The 19,173-nt window shown below is 34.7% G+C and overlaps 2 protein-coding genes across 2 annotated transcripts; one reads left to right on the forward strand and one right to left on the reverse strand.

Annotated features, from left to right (window-relative positions):
* Window positions 1-658: 658 nt before the first annotated feature.
* Window positions 659-9,426, reverse strand: RB195_016889 (uncharacterized protein; the record flags this gene model as incomplete). Its single annotated transcript, XM_064183628.1, has 16 exons — window positions 659-835; window positions 952-1,102; window positions 1,652-1,823; window positions 1,897-2,018; window positions 2,336-2,478; window positions 2,893-2,961; window positions 3,206-3,309; window positions 4,095-4,271; window positions 4,356-4,459; window positions 5,050-5,123; window positions 5,779-5,883; window positions 5,961-6,050; window positions 6,786-6,947; window positions 7,773-7,856; window positions 8,045-8,203; window positions 9,361-9,426. 16 exons carry the CDS (start codon window positions 9,424-9,426, stop codon window positions 659-661), a joined length of 1,959 nt encoding a protein of 652 aa, XP_064039509.1.
* Window positions 9,427-16,571: 7,145 nt separating this feature from the next.
* On the forward strand, window positions 16,572-17,521 carry RB195_016890 (uncharacterized protein; the record flags this gene model as incomplete). The annotated part of the gene is made up of 2 exons (XM_064183629.1): window positions 16,572-16,609; window positions 17,176-17,521. 2 exons carry the CDS (start codon window positions 16,572-16,574, stop codon window positions 17,519-17,521), a joined length of 384 nt encoding a protein of 127 aa, XP_064039510.1.
* Between the last annotated feature and the right edge of the window lie 1,652 nt (window positions 17,522-19,173).

The following is a 19,173-nucleotide window of genomic DNA, read 5'->3' on the forward strand; positions in this document are numbered from 1 at the left end:
TATCGAATTTATTATTTTAGTGTAAATTGCCATTCAGAGATTGATCAAGCAATGATCAGTTGATATTAGGAGTTTTCAAGTGGAGAATGAACGAGCGTGATAATAAAAGATGTCTTCAAGCAAATGTAATCGTATGGAGCGAATAAATTCTTTGGATTAAGATTTAAACTTAAATTTAACTAAATTACCCAACTGCATTTTGAGCTAGACGTCCGCCAATTTGAAATAATTAAATAATTTCAGTTCCTAATCGCGGCGACAACCCCACTCTCTACTGGCGATAACCAAATTATCGATTGAATAACACCCCACGAATCTGAGGTGGTATTCAGGATTTCAGGTGGAGTATCTGTATACGAGATCGTAGATTATGGAGAGTTGGGTGATTCCGTCCATTTCTTCCTAATTCCCGCAAAAAACGGTCCGGAAGATACGGCTTCGGGCGTTCCGGCCCATTTATTTTCTACATGGAGTTCGATTGGAGCGTTTCAGTTCAACAACTTCAGGTATATTTTTTGATCTCCGATCCTGATCGATTTGTTTGATCGTTTAGTAGGAACATCATATCATTGGTACTGTACATCGTTAACATTATAGATATATTTATATGGCAGTCATATTTAATATATACGTATCGATCATATCTATCACAGAAAAATTATGTTTGTTTCATGAGCGTGAACTGGGCAATAAGCGATTCCCTTGCGGTTGGTATATGCTCTTTTTCCTCTAACAACTTGGTATCCAACGCACAATTCCCTTTTGTGGCAAGGAGCAGTTGTCCACGGTCCGTTCCAGTGCCAATAGGTTGTGGATCTATTGATGGATCGACAATCTGAGAAAAGAAAACCACATTCCAGTGAAATTTCTGGCAGAAATAAAAGTAGAACTGGAGAAACAACATGGAAATCCAGAAACGCATTTACAAGAAGGATTAGGTGATGGACAAACCTCTTTGTATAGCCGTACAATCTCATAGAGGCTGATTGGCCCAGGATTAACAAGGTTGAGATGTCCACCGAATCGTTTTTCCATCAATGACAACATCGCTTCAAAACAGTCAGGAAGAATAGAAATCGACACCGGTAGATCAAAGATTTCCCTGAAAGAATTGCAATAAATCATTCTAAAGTAAAAGCGAAGAGTTTATAGTATGTACGATCATTTAATTCAATTTTTCTGATCACCTAGGATATCTTACGACATATTATAATATTATCATATTATTATTGTTATATCGTTATAATACGATTATTACTATTACAATTCATATTAAGTTGGCGAGAACTGGTCCCCAAACAAATGTTAAACGTCTGGCAAAATGTTCGTCGTATGAGTCCATGCAAACAACGAGTTGTTAATAAATAACATGTGGTTTCTAGGCAATGATCTATACATTGGATCATAAAATAATTTTTTTCCTAAAAAGTGAGTTTTTCAGCAGCGTATATGGTGGGTAATTGGTAACTAACAAGAACTATTTAATAAGTGGTAGATGTTTTGCTTCAATATATTCAATATATTCCGTGAAAATTGGGTCCCAGCAGGGGATCAGTTCTCGCATGAGTTTCATGTGAAAGGAAACACTTTCTTCTGAACATATTTAATTACTGTTATTGATTGATCATTTTCAAATAATATTTCTACTCACTTGTAGTTGATAATCTTTGAAAGCAAATTCCTTGGTTGATTCAATTCATAACTCAATGGCAGTGTGATTCTGGCATTAATATTCTCCCAGCCTTTCTCATTAAAATACGACATTTGTCGATCGGTGAAACCTTTTACGACTGAATACGAGGAACCGAAAAACGTTGGTATATCTGGAAACGATTGTGAAATTATGTGCAGAATTTTTTTTCCAATATTTCCGGGAAATTTCGGGAATTCACCTACCTTCCTCGGTGAATCCTGGTCCGCCAATCGGATGATCGGTGTCATAGGCAAAGATATAGCCAGTTCCTACGTAGGTGAAGTGTATTCCTAGTTTACGACAAAGATGTCCAAGTACGGTGGCGCTGGAATAACGTGTGGATTTCTTTTTTTTCCCTTAAGGGCATAAGCTGAGCTAAAATAAGGAGATGATGTGAACACATGAAATTTTAGCGCGTCCAAAGTTTAAACTACTCGAACAATTAAGAACGTCGGTCGTTCGATTATTCAAAAAATCCAGAAAAGTGTGATTTATGGAGACAGTTTCTGTGTGCTGTGAAAGTGTGGGGAAAATTACGACATAATCAATTGGACAATCAATTGGATTTTAAGGTTAAGAGACTTAGGAATCCAAAATCAATCTTCATTCTCACACAACACAAAACCTCCACTCCTGACCTACCTGTACATATTGTCGCGAACGTTCTCGTACGTACGATCCGGACCACCCTCGAGATATTCGATGGTGTTGATTCCGTTCCCATGAGTCCGACCCGTGACACAAACCACGTGCGTAACATTCAACGTCGCCAGCTCTGTTTCTATCTAAGAAGGAACTAATTTTTGAAAAAATTACAGAACACGCAAAATTTGCACAGGTATACAGCGCGCCGAACGTATTCCACCGCTTGTTGTGGCCGTGTTCAAGCGTTTACCCTGAAGCGCGGCCTTAGCGAGGTTGAAAACAGTTCGCATCGACTATATAAGCGCCAGTTCTTGCGTTGCGCTGCGCCGTAGCGATCGATGGCGCCACATTGGGCAGGGAGACCGTGCGCCAAAATCACGCAGTTTCAGTAGGCGCGTCGCGGCTCCTCGATCCAATATAAGTCTCAAACCTCACGTGGATTGTGCACGAAGAAAGGCAGGACAGACAGATAAATAAATAAACAAGTAATTTGTATAAACTATCTTAACATCACAAAACAAACTCCCAATTGTTTTATAACAAGAATAGCTTACCTCCTTATCACTATCTACTCCAACCTTTCCCTTGGCAAGAACATATGGGACCCGTCTATTCGTCAACACCTGCAATACGCATATCATATTATGCTTTGTGCAATAATTAAGCCTAATTTGATTTCGAATGTTCTTTTGTCTTGAAACCTCGGCATATTCTGTCTGTGTTTTCTTATAGTGTGCCTGCGAGGTTTTTAGATGGAACCTTTATTTGCCTGACGTTTCGGCTTTTTCGCCGCAGGCACACTATAAGAAAACACTAATTTGATTACTTTCAAGAATTTTAACGTAAGCGAGAAAGAGAAAAAAACACCTTTTGGAGTTCTTGTCCAACGTAACCCTTTCCTCCATAAAGAGCAACGTGCATCTTCACGCTTTCCTTTGGCTTGAGAGCCGCCGCCACTGTTTTTCTCATACCTTAAAATTTAAAAAATTGAAGAAATCAGACTCTTTTTTCAACGCCTACTTAAAATTTTTTCTTAATTTCACTATTTTTTCGTTTCGTCTGGTTTGGTCCGTAGATCTAGATCTTAATTTCATGTTTTAAAGTGAAACCGCCGTAGATTTTTCGTTTGGTCATAATCTTTTCTATTTCCTTTCTCTCTTTCCTTTTGCTCTTCATTATTCTCTCTTTTGCGAGGTAAATGTTGAAAATTCTCATGATTAGCGCTTAGACATTGCTGTGATCAGAATAAAGTAATTCTTTGCAAATATTATGACAATACCGGGGGAAAACAATTGTAGTCTTCGGTAGTTATCGTTACCTTACGGAAAGGGACACGTTTTTCGCAACACAATCTCTTTCTCTGCTTTATAGCTCCATTTCAGGTACCTGCGTGGTCTGAAATCATCTACTGTAAAAGCACATGTTCTGGTCCTCTGGATCATGGTTCGTTTTTGAAGCGGAAAATAGAGGCAGCGGTCAGTTTTGGTTCAATTCAGGCAGTGTATGCAACAGTAAGCTAGAAAAAAAAACAACAAAAAAAAACAACAAGGAAAACCGATCACGAAAACAACTAGAGACTACAGTAACTCTTAGATTACAAAGTAAAAATGGTGCAGGGTGCAGGTATAATGTCTAAAGTTTACAATTTTTTTTCAAAAGTTTTCTTCTTCCAAAGTTTTAATCAAACCTTTTGTTTCCCTTTCTGTTTTGGTTTCATTTTTTCAAAGTTCTCAGGTGAAAAGGAAGAGCTACTCACCTTCCTCAAAACTTATTTGTGGTTTCCAACCAAGATGTTCCTCAGCTTTACTGATATCGATCAAATATCGCAAATCATTGTATGGTCGGTCGGGAATGGAAATGAATCGTGGTGTGGTCACTTCTCGGCCGAGTTGACGATCCACTTCAGCTTGGATCACATGTGCAAGGTCGGCAACTGAGGTTAGAGAAGTTAAGAGGGGAAGAGATCGAAGAAGAGCGTTGTTGTCTTTGTTCGGCTACCAGCCTTCTGTAAACTCACTGTTCTTCTCAAAATAAGTGCCAAGATTGTATATTTCGCCGATTTCCCCACGCTCACAAACTCGTTGAATACCAATGCTTGCATCGTCCACAAATAACCACGATCTAAACGACAGGAACTAAGTAAGCGTACTGTAATCCGAGGATACTGGACATGTCCTGAACTTCATGCAGGGAAAATATTTCTAGCGAACAACAAAGCTATTGTGGATGTTGTTCTTTTCATAATAAGCCGAAATAATGAGTTGAAAAAATAAACAAATATCAGAAATATTGAAGTAACTGTTAAAAAGTTGATGGGTAAGTAGTAAATAAAAGGTGATTTGAACTTTTTCATTTAATCAATTTAACGACTTTATTTAGTGACTTAGTGCACTGCATAGGTCCCTTAAAAGCCCGTAACTACGCCAGGCACGCAAAAAATTAAATTAATCCAAATAATTGAAATTTGGAAATATTGTACTGGAAGAAGGATAGAAATAAAATGGAAAAAGAGCTGAGAATGGAGTATTGCCATTATCAAGTTATCTCACACTTGCGACAGCTGGTTGACATTTTTCCGGGCTGAGAAGAAATATAGCAAATATTATTGAAAATTTGGCTTGGAAAATCATGTCGAGACAATTGTATTTGGAACAATACCCACTTCAGGTAATAGGAAGAGGAAAGAGAAAAAATCACTTCATTAGACTTACCGTAACTGTTTTCCAGATCCCTGTATAGTGTATTCACCTTGTACTTTCGCAATTTCAATAAATCTTGGGACCACCTGAAAAACAAAAAAAAAAACCCTGGAAAAAAACTAGGTAGGTTAGTGTTTCATTGTGTTCGTTTCGTCGTTTACTTCTCTGTACTCGAAATAAGATTTTTTTTGAGAAGTTCATTCCATTAGATGATTGATTTCTGGGACTATGTCAGGTTATCCGGCAAGAGTACCTTGCTTCCGAGATTTTGCCGGCAGCACAAACAAAATCGATGACAAATCTAGAAGAAATTCCGTTTCAGAAGGCTCCCAAAAGATATGGCGATATGGGGAAAAAAGTCAAAGCTCTCGGTCCGGCTATAACCAGTTTTCTGAAATTTCCCAGATTATCGAACGTTATCGCAGAAGTTCAAAAAATGAGTTTAAAAAAAAGAGATGGTTCTGAGCAGTAGTTTGACCTTTGAAAAAAAAAACTCTCTATAAGCCTTCATAGTTTTTTGTTAGTTCTCTTAACTAGTCAAGCGATATGAATAGATCATCTGAAAAATTCTATGGGTGACTTCGCAGGAGTTAAGTTTCAGAAAAATAACTTAGAGCCATGTTTCATCGCAAAGAAAAGTGCAGAAGTGGTAATCGTTGTGGTTTGTCACAGGTAAAATTTATTTATTTATTTATTGCCAGATTAGTTATAATTTCCTGAGAATTTCTCCCTGACACTGACCTTAACATCCCATTGATTTGGTCCGTAAATATTGTTCATTCTTGCTGTAATGATCGGGAGTTTGTATTGAGCGGTGAAAGCCCGAACGTAAGCCTCGCCAGCGATCTAAACACAATTTTATAGAAACAGAAGTACGTATTGGATGTTTTTTTAAAAGAAAATTCCCGAATTTCTGTAGCCACCTTTGTAGCTGCATAGGGGTTCCCAGGAAGAAGTTGACTGGCCTCAATCTTTCCCCTTTCATCATCGCCAAGACCCGAATCACCGTACACCTGGAAGTTCGATATCAAAACATAGACGGAATAAATCTGTTATGGAAAAATAAGGAAGAAGTCAAGTCTTCCGGAGAAGGAAGAGAAAAAAAAAAGAAAAAATGCATCTTGTTGTCACTAAAGTGCCTGTCTGGGAGGCAGAAGACCACATCCACAGACAATTTTTCAATTGAAATGATCAAAACTATTTAAAATTCAGGATTTTCTGCCAAAATAAGAGCAATTTTCTCCAAGAAACGAGAAAGGCGTGTACAGAAATTATTTTTAATCATTAGAAATAAATATGTATGTTAATGAATTGTGGTCAAGTGAACCGATATTCACATTTCCGATTTTATGAGAAGAAAAATTTAGTCCAATCAATTGTGACGTATTTCTATTTAAATTTATTTAATTGTTTGTTTTAATTGTAAGTTGTTGTGATTTTATATGTTTTTATGTTTTTTTTTCAAATGTTTGGTTGGGTCTGACGGACATAAAATAGAAAATACACGACTTTGTACAATAGTGTATTAAAGATTTTCTCAATTACTTTTTTGAGAGAAGAATAATAAAACTGAAGTCGAAATAAAAAAGTTTTTCCTTTTTAGAACACATCACTTGGTGTAAACTCATTTTGGGAATAGTTCTTGCCCTCCATTCGTATATTTCAAACTGCTGAGTACATTCCAAAAAAAAAACTATCCAAAGGTTCAAAAAATAACATATTTGTAGAAAAATTCAGCGAATTCTGACCTCATCAGTGCTAATGTGCACGAATCGTTTAATCTTCCCGTATTCTTTCACAACTTCCAGAAGCTCGATAAAAGCGATCACGTTATTTTCGATCGCCTCAATTGTTTCATTATAGCATCGAGTTGATGTGCAGTCAGCAGCGAAGTGGATCACCGTATCGATCTGGAAGAATGTCCTGCTGCTGAAGACAGTTGATTTTTCTTGAATTACCTTCAATATACGGAAAAGAGCCCTATTAAGGGGAATTGTTAACAAATTATTATTACTCAATAGATTAATTATTATTAACAAAATGTTATTTTTCTTCAGATGATCATTTGCAATGTTTTTGGGAATTAAGCCTTAAAAACGGACGAGGTTTCAACAAATCCTGCGACAGCAAAGCCGACAAATGAGACCCACTTCGGCCGGAGACAAGTAGGACCCAACGATGGGCAACGGTGTTCTAATTATAATATCATCTTCGGCTTTGATTTTTTCTGCAATTTTCAAAAGGACCTCTCCAAACTAGGGTATACGAGGAATTTCGTGGAAAAAACATCCTAATTTATCCTACAAAAACAAATCGCATGATGGCCATGCTTCGCTATATCATGCGCTAAAAAGTGCCCTGATCTACTTGTTAGAAATCTGCGTGGGTGAGGTAGCCCATCAGCTAAGCTATTCATGCATCCGGAATGGAATTTTAACCTTAATTTAATTAATTAGCCTTAACTTATCCATGAACCCAGCGAAATGCTCTTCAATGCACTTTCAAGGATTTTTTTTCTGAGGGGCTCATAAAAACATTAGCCAAAGCAACAGCCCTGAATCCTCATCCACCCAACTTCCTCGAAAAAAAAAACAACTGCTTAATGTTGAACCGACCGTTCCGCTCTGCGACAATCAAAAAATTCCTCTTGAAAAAAAATTTGACTTAGTTAAATTAATCAATAAAAGAATAACAAAAAATTAAGAGAAATTAGTTAAGATTTTAGGACTACTCACATTGTTCTCCTTAAAGACAGCCATCATTGCTTGCCGGTTCTTGATGTCAGCTAGAGCTAGCTTATATCGAGGCGATTTACGGACCTTAAAAATAACTCACATCGATTCTTACGCAAAAGAACCTAAGTTTTAATAGAAATCTTTTGTCTGTTGTCCCTTCAAGAAATAGTACTCCCTCAAAGTTTATAGTTTCTTTCATGGAAAATTTCCACAGTTGATTCAATATTTTTCATTGGCTGTTGAAAATTCGAATTGTTTATACGAATACCAACCTTTTCATCAACATGTTGTGTGTCACTATTTAATATAAGCTTGTCCACATTCACAAAATTACACCTCGGCCAAGCATCATGGATATGATTCACAAAATTTGAACCAATAAATCCACATCCACCAGTGATCACCACGTTTTGAGGTTCGTACGTCATACACTGGAATCGATTCGTTGAGAATGTCGCTCATGAAACACTTTTTTCTGCATCGTTTTTCATAAAATAACTCAATTGCATAGTATTCTTTAGTCTAATACAAAATAAAAAACTAAATAAATATGTACGTGGAAAAAATTTCACTGGATTTTGATATGTCTTTTTTTTTATTGGAATGGTTCAAAATAGTTCTCCAAGTTATCGATGATAAAAATTGATCTGCCATTCACCAAGATCACCGCACAAATCATAGTCTACCTTCAAAAATAATAAAATTAGGCATTAAAAATTTAGCAGTAGAGATTCTGATACTCAAGTTACCATGAATTCACATTAATTCACTCCCAAAGAAAAAGAAACAGGATTTTCAGCAAGTCGCACCACCTACGCATACAAATAACAAGTACAAGTTTCGAAAGAAGAAATGAGTTTTGAAACGATAGAGAAAAAAGAAACAACGTACGGATTTAGGCGATAAAACACAAAAGTGAGTAAAAGTAAAAGTAAACACTTTAAAATAGTGTTTTAGAGGTTTCTGCTTATCATTTTTCTGCTGATTTATATACATCGAGGATTTTTCGGGCCCATTACTGCGACCATAATCAAAAAATTTCATTGCTATCTGGTTTGGGTATAGTAATAAATTAGCTGGAATTAGAGAAAAATCCACAACTGGAAACAGAGCCGGGTTTCTATGAGTTGATTTCTGAACCTTGTATTAAAACGCTGTGTAGTTTCACAATTTCGAGTTTTTCAAAGGATTTTCTTCGGCTATATAATTTCCAGACTAATCAAAAATTTATCCAGGAATGATATCAAGTTCATCAAAGAAGAAAGTTGAGTTGGTTAGTTTATTTGCACGTAGCGGTTTTTTTTCTTCTTAAATATTTTTTAATTGAGACTAAAAATAGACCGATTAGGAGAACAGACAGAACCTATTGATCCATAAGACTTGTTTATTAAAGTAAGTAAGGGTACAAAATGATTTCAATTTAAAGAAATGGAGCAGAGAGCCAATCCTTTTAGTTTTCGTAAAACTGTTCTTCTAAATTTTCATTTAAAAAATGGAAGAAAAGAAAAAGAAGGGGAAAGGAAAAAAGGAAAAAGAAAACCTTTCGGATTGTTAAAAGGTTAAAAAGTAACATTGAAAACCAGCTTACTGGGTTTGTGGGTGGCGTTCGAAGCGGCGGCGACGGCGACGTCGCTACGACCGGGTCAAGGCCCATCACCACAGCCACGTCCAGATCGATGCGCGTTCGATAACATTTCGATAACTTGGACTTATGGAAGGGGTTGTGTTTTGCGTTGCAGTACGGTAAATACTCAAAACCTATACAATTATCTATTTAGATTCCTATTCTGAATGAAAAAATGGGCAGATAGAAATCGGGAAATTTCATGGATTTGCATTCTAACAACAAGTGGATTTATTTGAAAAAACAGTAGGTTTGAATGGATGCGATCGGATGATAATGTCCTATAATTTACGGAGTATTTTCACAGGATCTGGGTCTTTAAGGTTTTTTCTTTGAACTCAGGCAAAAACATCGACTCAGAATCTCTAGATTCGTATTCTTTTCTTTTCTAAAACATTGTCCAGAACAAAGAAAACTATCATAAAAAGATATAACTCATAAAAGAGCATTTAAAGTGCGTACGCAACGAATAACTGAAGTGTAATTTTTTATACGGAGCGAAAAAATTTATAACGACGTGCTGGGCATTCCAGCGGCGAAATGATTTCAATCACGGCGTGTTTGTTGTTGGGATTTTCTCTTGTCATCGAAACAATCCAGATGAGCACTCGAATAGTACACACGTATCATTTTGTACATACATCATAAGGAAACCTGTAACTTAAAAGAGAGAAAATTTCAAGGGTGTTAGAGATAAAATTGTCTAATGCTTGATGCTTTCGAATAGGAAAATTTCAACGTTATCAAGGATAAGAAATTCCCTAAGATGCTTCCGCAACGTATAAACCTAACGTTACTCCTATACTGAGGATTTTTCAATGATCAACGGTTGTCTGAGATATTTCTGAGAAGTTCATGTGGCAATTAATGCATATTTTTTTCTATTTCCGACTTTTTTTTTCAACCACGTTCAGCATTGAGGATCAGAGACGTGAAGTCTACTAGTAGTTTCTTTTTTTTTCTAGAAATACAGCTGAATAATGTGCTAAAACTGTTCAGTCATGGTTCCCACAAAGATTTTCTGAAGTTCTACTGCGTTCTCTTAATGCACTACGAAATATTGCTCGGATCATGAAACTCATTTCTTTTACCTATAATTTTTCTGAATTTAGATTAAATTGAATTGAACTTTTGTAAATTAAAATTTTAATTAAAGTTTAGATCTGCAAAAATAAGTGCAACTCTAATAATAAGTTTGAGTGAGCTTTGGCTGCTTAGTTATGAGTTTCACAAAGGTCTTCTAAAGTTCTGTCATTTATGATCACTTATTGCAAAAATTGAGAAATTCTAATCTTTAATATTTATAAAAAGAAGAAACGTAATAATGAATGCAGTCCTCCGAAGCCGAAACATCCCGGAATGAAGTGGCAAAAGAATTAAAAGAATAAAACCTTTTAGTTTCTAGTATTAGTTTAGTTTCTATTTTCTTTTCTTCTTTTTTCCTTCTTCTTTTTTGTTCTATTTTCTACGAGATACCAAAAAGAGCATCAGATTATAAGGTTCTCGTCACAACTGCATGTAAAGCTTAGCTTAATAAGCGGCTTAGGATGACGAGAGTATAATGAAGAAGTAGCAACACACAAACAAACAAACAAACAAACACACATCAAGCCCACGTGTGATTGTTTTCCCTGGGGCGATGACCATTAATCCCTCACATTAAGCCTTTCTAAGCTGTTCAGTTCAGCTCACGATCACCGATTCCTGCAATGGGGACGACAAAAACATTTCGAATTTTGCTATAGTCTACGTTAGTCCTCAAATTTTATCGTATTTCCAATTGAAAGATGCTATAGAATGATTTTGAGATGTTTTCGTAACGTGATATGTCTTCTGTTTTGATTTTTAAATACATCAAAACGCTATAGAAAACAAACGAACGGTCCCATAGGAGTTTCATTGCGAGAATAAGAAGTGGCCTATAAACGAGAAGTGACATTGCTCAAATTTTTTTCTTTCCTGGTGCTGTTCCGTTCCGTGTTTGTCAGTATAACCTCATTTTTTGCAGAAATGTTTTAAAAATAAAAAAAGAAATAAAATAAAATGCAGATTTCAGATATGTTTTATGAAGTTGAAAAATAGCTCTATACAAAAGTTTTCTAAAAAAAAAAGAGCCACCATGTTTATTTGGTCCCTTGAGGAATACTTTGATTGCCCAAAATATAAAAAATTGTATTCTACTCCGGTATTTTTAAGCGCAAATAAAGTTTTTGCAGCATTTTTCCTTCTTTTTCCTTTCTTCTACAGTTCTCAGTAAAAACGGTGAACTTCTCATGTTAGGAATAGTTTTAATGCCTTTACCGCTATTTAACTAAGGTTTTCTAAATTTAGAATTAATAGTTAAGAGTTCCTGAAAATTTTAACAATTTCAGCTAGACAAACTACTCATCTCCCTTACAGCATTGGTCAACCCTCTATGAAAGTACTTCAAGAAAAAAAAATTCATTGGAATGGTCCACGATCCATTATTTCATGAGGTATTCTCCAATAAAACAGTCTCGGCAAAGACTGTTGTTCTTTTCTTGCAATCAGCTCCCATTCAAGTGCCTACAAAATATTTTATTTCCCATAACTCCCTAATCATCCACTTATTCAGAAAAGTGATGAACCAAAAGTGTGAATAAGTCCTAGTTACAGGAGAATATTTTTATGGCTAAAGTCCAACAATCAACTCAAGTCCTCAATTTCTCTTGCCGTTTCAGTTTCCGGTTCTGAGTCTTATTTTTGTGGCTTTTTTGCTCTTAGAAATCATTTTCTAACTGATTTCTTAGAAATATTTATTTTTGTCACTTGAAAACTTGTTAGAATTTAACTTAGTTTCTAGTGATTAGTATGGTAAAATACCCTTCCATAAAGAGCACTTAATTTTTAGGAGTCTCTAATAAAATAAAAATTATATAAATTCGATGTTATCAAGGCAATGTGCATCTAAAAAAATTCAAAAAATCAATTTTCGAAAGAAAAGAAGCTTTTATTCGTCGTGCAATTTATATAGATCAAAAATTGATCTGATTGATCCGTTTGATCTGATTTTCTGTTCCTGTATTCTGGACAACAAGACGTCAATTTCATTGGTTTTTTTTCGAACGTGCGATATCATTTCAACATTTTAATACATTTTATCCTTTTCTTCTGGAAGAAAGAGATGCAAGCATTTTCTTTTCGTTTTCCGAAACTGTACTAACTTTTCTCTAGTTCTCTGATCGTTTTCTATTTTCTTCTTCATCTATCCTTCTTCACTTCGTCGTTTCGGTCCTATACCACAACTCTTCACTCTAGGATTATGGTATTTTTTTCGGATTCTGTCAACCATATAAAGAAACGGAGTGGTTTCTAGTGTTGTACTACTGTAACGGGTCAAACTTGGTCACACTGTTCGAGAATGTTCTGATGTTCAATGTTTTTTTGCTCGTGAAATCGAACTCTTTTCTCTGGAAGGTATACTACATATATTCTAGAACGTTCCGTCTACGTAATTTATTCCACGTTCTTTATAGTATTTCAGTGTTTCCATATGCAAATAATTCTAAAGAACTAGTTTTTTTTTACACAGTTCACTTATATAATCCTAGAAGTACATTATAGCGTGTACGATTAGTGTTCAGAGGAAATTTTTACATGAACTTCATGAGCACTGTGGTTGAAATATTCGTAATATTTGAAAAATATCGATATATATCCCAATATAAGCTATGGATTAAAAGAATCTAAGATTAAAATTTTACAGAAATATTGGTCGGTAAAAAATCTTGAAAAGGTCTGATTCCTTTGAAAATTCTTAGATCTTTGTAGGCATTTTTGATAACTCTCTTCTTCTTCCATTAATTTAATAGAATTTTTTTGTGATCTTTAGGAATTTTTTGAGTGAATGAAGTTAGTGTTTTGTGGCTTTTAAAATAAACTTCCATGGTGTTGCTTTCAGTTTTCTGATTCCTGGATCGAATGTTCAACAAAAAAAAGAATGAATGTTTTCCAATCGGTAACATTCATTCTTTTTTTTCACAGATCTCATAATGAATTTTCCGAAAAAGCAGCCAGCGCGAATAAACAAAAACAAGTGAACGATCATTTACAGTAAGTTGAATTCATCAAAGGGATGAAATACAACTTTTGTTATTTCCAAATGTTTACTGATCAGCGATCATTGATCAAAATCTTTTTATGGATGGATACGAACATTTTTCCATTATCATTTCCTGCTTACTTCAAAAAAAAAAACCAACTACCGTTTCGATTCCTTTACTTAGAAATCGCGTCAGCTTCATCTCTCTTGAGATATAAAAATGATGTCTCACATCGGCGCAAACATCTGTAAAATTTTATATTTGCGATATTTTCTAGATTTGTTCCCTACAAACTGCAAAAAAGCTACATAGGAAACATTAGAATAAAATTAGAATTTCTCTTAGAATATCAGAATATTGAAATACCTCTCAGGATTTAATTTGAAAGTTATACGGAAATCCAAGAAAACCACCACTAATTTGCATTTTAGAGTTTTTCTCATTCTCGAACCTAAATTTTTTCTTTCTACTAATAAACAACACATGCTGTCCCACCAAATGCTCATAGGAAGAAGTCGTCACATTCTTTCGTATCATTCCGTTCCATCATAATCTCTCTTGGTCATTTGGTTAATCTGTTTTATTTCATACATATTCATTTCTGGAAAATTCCACGGGTTTGCAGTGTCGGATTTTAGTCAGTGTTTCGTTACGCATCTCATCTTACAGTGATCATTACTGAACACATTCTCAATCGCTGAATTACTGCATAATTTATTTATCTGTTCATTATCACCTGCTAATTATTCTCAAATTCAAAATAATTAACAATTATTTTTATTCGATTTTTTTACGCAAGATTTTTTCGTCGGCACCGTCACCTCAGCCCCATGATAATCAATGGTAAAATGATGAGTTTTCAAAGGATATCCTCAGCAATTAGCTTGTAAGTTCATTCTATATCGTGTATCATCGTAACGACAAGAGCTTTTGGCACTTTTTATAGTTTTCAAGGAATTAGTTTTTATTTATTTATTTAATTGATTAATTAATTTATTTATAATTTATTTATTTTTATATTGTTTACCAAGGTATTTTTGCAGTGTATTTATCACTAAATTCAAAAGCGAGTTTTTATTCTTCAGGAACAGATTTTTATTTGAAAAGGGGTTGTATGGTTTTAGACCAAACCCATCTTGGAAGAAATATGGTAAAATAAAATATAAAATAGAAAATACTCTTTTGTCATAATTCTATCTTTTTCTTTCCTTTCCTCCACTACGTCATTTTCACGGTTCACTGAGTGCTCCTATAGTAAACCCTTTCCGATTCAGATACACAAATAAGTAAATCAATAAATAAGTAGATAAATAGATAAATAAATAAATCAGTAAATGAAACGTGTTTTGTTTTACTTGTCACGAGTTGAGGAAAACTGATCTCCCTCTAAAACCCTTTACAGTATATTCATCGATGAAATTGTCTTGAGCTAGGATACTTCCAATTCTTTAGGCTGTCAGACTTTGATTTTTTTTGTTTCACGGCTTTATTTTCTTGAAGGATTTTCCTTTACCTTCTTTTTTTTGGGACCGTTCGATGTGTGCTTAAAGGCATCACACCACGAATCTGAGGTGGTACGGATTTCAGGTGGAGTATTCGTATACAGCATAGTAGATTATGGGGAGGAGAGTGATTCCGTCCATTTCTTCCTAATTGCCGTGAAAAACGGCTCGGAAGATACGGTGCATGTACAATGCAGACGCGCTCCAATGGAACTCGTTGTAGAAAATAGCGCGCCGGAACACTCCAAGCCGTATCTTCCAACCCGTTTTTTTACGGGAATTAGGAAGGAATGGACGGGATCACCCTTCTCTCCATAATCTACAATCCCATATACGAGTACTTCACCTGAAATCCGTGCCACGTCCGATTCGTGGGCTGATGCCGTTAATTCGTTGATAGCGCTTCTCATCTCGGTAGGAATCTCTCTCTCTCTCTCCAAAGAACTCTGAGGATGAGGATCCGTTCCATCCGAGACCTCAGCTTACCTGCTAAGAATTTGATAAGATGGTGCCTAAGCGGATGTAATTATTCCTAACCATCTTCGATTATCGCTCATATTTCTACACATATACTTTTGTGTGTAAAATGAGCCCCTGCGTGCTCCGCCCAACCGTTCAGAGGGAATTCCCATCTCAATTTTCGCACAAACTTGCAAGAATAGTTCTTGATGCTTTTTTTTTTCAAAGAAACGCCACCAAATTGATACTATTATCAAACTCTATTAAGTTTACTTAATAATAATAATAATAACAATAATAATAGTTTGAGTCAAACCTTTTTCAAACAAGCTCACCGTTGCCTAACTGGGCTGCAAACTGCAGAAATAAATGATTTTAGGATTTTTCTCACGGATTTCCTATCCGATTTAAGCGCTAAATATTGCTAACTATCAGCTTACTATTCATACTGTTTGTTTTTTCTTTTCTGCTTCTTTTGCCTCTCATACTTGTAAAAATTAATATTCTATTTTCTTTTTTTTAATTGTGGAAGAATAGAAGAAGAAAGGATCTGTTCTACCTTTTTTTTTGTTCCCAGAAATATCTACAAAACTCCTATACAAAAGAAGCAGATATAAATGAATTTTTGGGAATTTTTTTCCACAAATTTCTGATCTGATTCAAGAGCTAAATATTAGTTGGACCATTAGGGAGTTATTCATTTAATTTATTCAAGAAAAAATGCTTTACATTTTCTTTTATTCCTAGGAACATTTAGAAGTCTCTTACATATATAAGAAAGTCATTTAGAATCGTCGATTACTTTTATGGAGGCAAAATCAATGCACTTGCAAGGACTGCAAAAGGCTATTTGGATTTGTTTGTTTTTTGAATGTTCAGAGTCTGCGTGAGGCAGCGCTCATCCATTCGCCTACAGGATCTGTTTTGAAATTTGTATGCGTAGTTTTCGTAGTTTTTTCTCTTGTTCTCCAGGAATAGGTCCCTGTGTTACAGTGCCCACATGTAAACAATAAGATACATCCACTATCTTCAATATCCTAATATTTTTTTGTTTATTTTCTTCAGTAATTGAAAGCAGTTAGATTCCGTGCCATGACAACCGCAAGAGTGTGTTGTGCACATCAAAACATTAGAAAGAAAACACTTCACCATGCTCAAAATCCTTTTTACTGCAATTGCAGCTTTGAAGTAAGCATTGAGGAGATGGAATAGGACGCTTGAGATTTCTTGGAAATCATTTCTTGGAGAGTTTTTCTCATACGATTGAAGAACGGAAGAACGCGTGGATTAAGCATAAATCCATTCGAAAGAGAGCCAAAAACAAAAACTGTAACTTGAAAAATTCTTGAGAATCTGAATCACAAGAATTGTTATTTTTTCTGTAGATTTACGTTAAGAATGCTCATTTGTAGTGATCACCGAATCAATTACTAAAGGAAAAAATATGGAGAAAAATACTGGACAAGTTCTTGAACGATCTGACCAATACTGATTTGAATATTAATTGAAATAAACAATAATGCGGATGTATAATGATATACACTGCTTTTGGATCCCATATCGCTCGGATTAAGTATTCTAGGAGGGCAGAGATTGTTGCAATTGGGGCGCAAGTGACCTCTACATATCGTTGATTCTAGTTCTTCACTATGCTCTTCTTTTTTTGTTGTTGTTTGAGAGTTTCTGCTGAGGATTAGGTGTTTTTCCACTTAAATTACCATCACTCCTGACTTTAACGATTAAAAATTGCTTAGCTTTAAGAAGGACCTATTATTATTATTATTATTATTATTATTATTATTATTATTATTATTATTATTATTATTATTATTATTATTATTATTATTATTATTATTATTATTATTATTATTATTATTATTATTATTATTATTATTATTATTATTATTATTATTATTATTATTATTACTATTATTATTATTATTGCTATTATTATTACTATTATTATTATTATTATCCTTAAGTATTATTACTATTATTATCATTATTATTATTATGGGCGAGTGTAGCACTGTCGGTAAGAAGTTCCACTGTCTGCACGATCGATTGGAGGTTCGAATCCGCTCTAGTATCAACCAATAATTTCATCCTCTCAGCGTAGATTACTTGGTACCAAAGTTATTGCCTGCGCAGGCTAAAAACACCTTCTGGACACATTGGCTTCATCGCCTAAGTTCATCTCTGATCCATTTTACCTGGTTTCAGTCAGTGAATCGTAAGAGTGTAAAGAATTGCTTCGTCGGACGAATTGATCGATCTGCTGCTCTCCTTCCATTTGCTTTATATGTGTATTCAGAGGGATTTCTTGGGGTAGTCGTGCTTGCAAACAATTCAAATCTGTATCTGTTAATGAATTGCCATAACTCTATAACCTGAAAAATTATCTTTTAGTTTCGTTGCCTTTTCTCAATATTTTTTTCTTTTGCGATTCAGTCCAAAGAACTAGTAACAGCTATTTGAAATATGTACAAAGTTAACATCGGCGACGAAACGTCACCTAAACGAAGAGTGCTTGAAATTCTAAATTGAATATAACCTAAAAAATTACGCGAACCTTATCCTTAATTTTTGTTTCTTTTGTTCAGCTCTTAAAATTTTTTAAATTGATTTTTTTTTGTCGACAGAGTTCAAAGAACGAACAACAACTATCTGCACGATGTACAAAGTTTGCTTCGGCGAGGAAAATTGGGGTAAACGAAATTGAAATTTTCGTTGAAATTCAATTCAACGTGAAGGTAAACATTAAACGTTGTAGGAGGTCATCGTTCACAGTTGTCGTTACTTTCCTTTTTCTTTTTTTTTATTTTTCTTTGGTTTTTTCTATGTAAACTTAGCAATTATCAAATTTGTAGACAAATCTGATGAGATGTTCAACATTTTGCAGAAAGAATACGTGTAACTACTAGTTACTATATTCAGGTCTAAGAGACTATTATTATGTTTTTTAATTATATTGTTAAGTATTATTTGTTTTTTTTCCTTTATTTGGACCACTCAAAAGACGAGAAATCGAAAAAAGAGAAGGAAAGAAAGAGCTAACTGAAAAGAATTGGAAAGAGAAGTGAAGAGAATGAAAGAGTAAAGCTGTATTTGTGTCAGCTTACGGTACTACAACCGTTTAAATATTTTCAACGATATTTTATTATTATTACTATTATTATTATTTGAATATTTTCAACGATTGTTGAAAAAAAGGCGCGGTGAAAGCAGCTGTATTTGTAAACTGAATTTTTTCTTTGTATTGTACCTTCATGGAAGAAACGCATGTTCTTTTCTTTTTTTGGATTTATTCAAAATGTAGATCATACCACGAAAAACTATACTCTGTGTGAGCCAAAAAAAAAATGCAAAAAAAGAAGGAAAGGAAGAAGAAAAGAATGCATTTTAGAAGAACAAATAAAGAAAATAGTTTCTTTGACATTTAACTGTGTACGTTTTCCGCAGCGTGCCCTAGAGATGAGCTCTGTGCGCCAAAAAAAAAATCTTTCACGAGGCTTAATCCCCCAACAAAAATTTTCAGTAAGAAAAAAAAAAAGAGAAAAAAATAGTAAGAAACCTTCGTTTGTCAAATAGACCTCACATTACCAACTATACATCCAATTAAGTCATTAAGAGGTTCCATATGGATCTTTTCCTGCTTGTATGTCATCTCATGCGAGTGTGCGACAAGTGCACAAGGCTGGCGCGCTCCAATCGAACTTGCTGTGGAACATAGCGCGCCGTATCGTTCGAAG

This window comes from Necator americanus, chromosome II (genome assembly GCF_031761385.1).
Source record: "Necator americanus strain Aroian chromosome II, whole genome shotgun sequence".
Classification (NCBI taxonomy): Eukaryota; Metazoa; Nematoda; class Chromadorea; order Rhabditida; family Ancylostomatidae; genus Necator; species Necator americanus.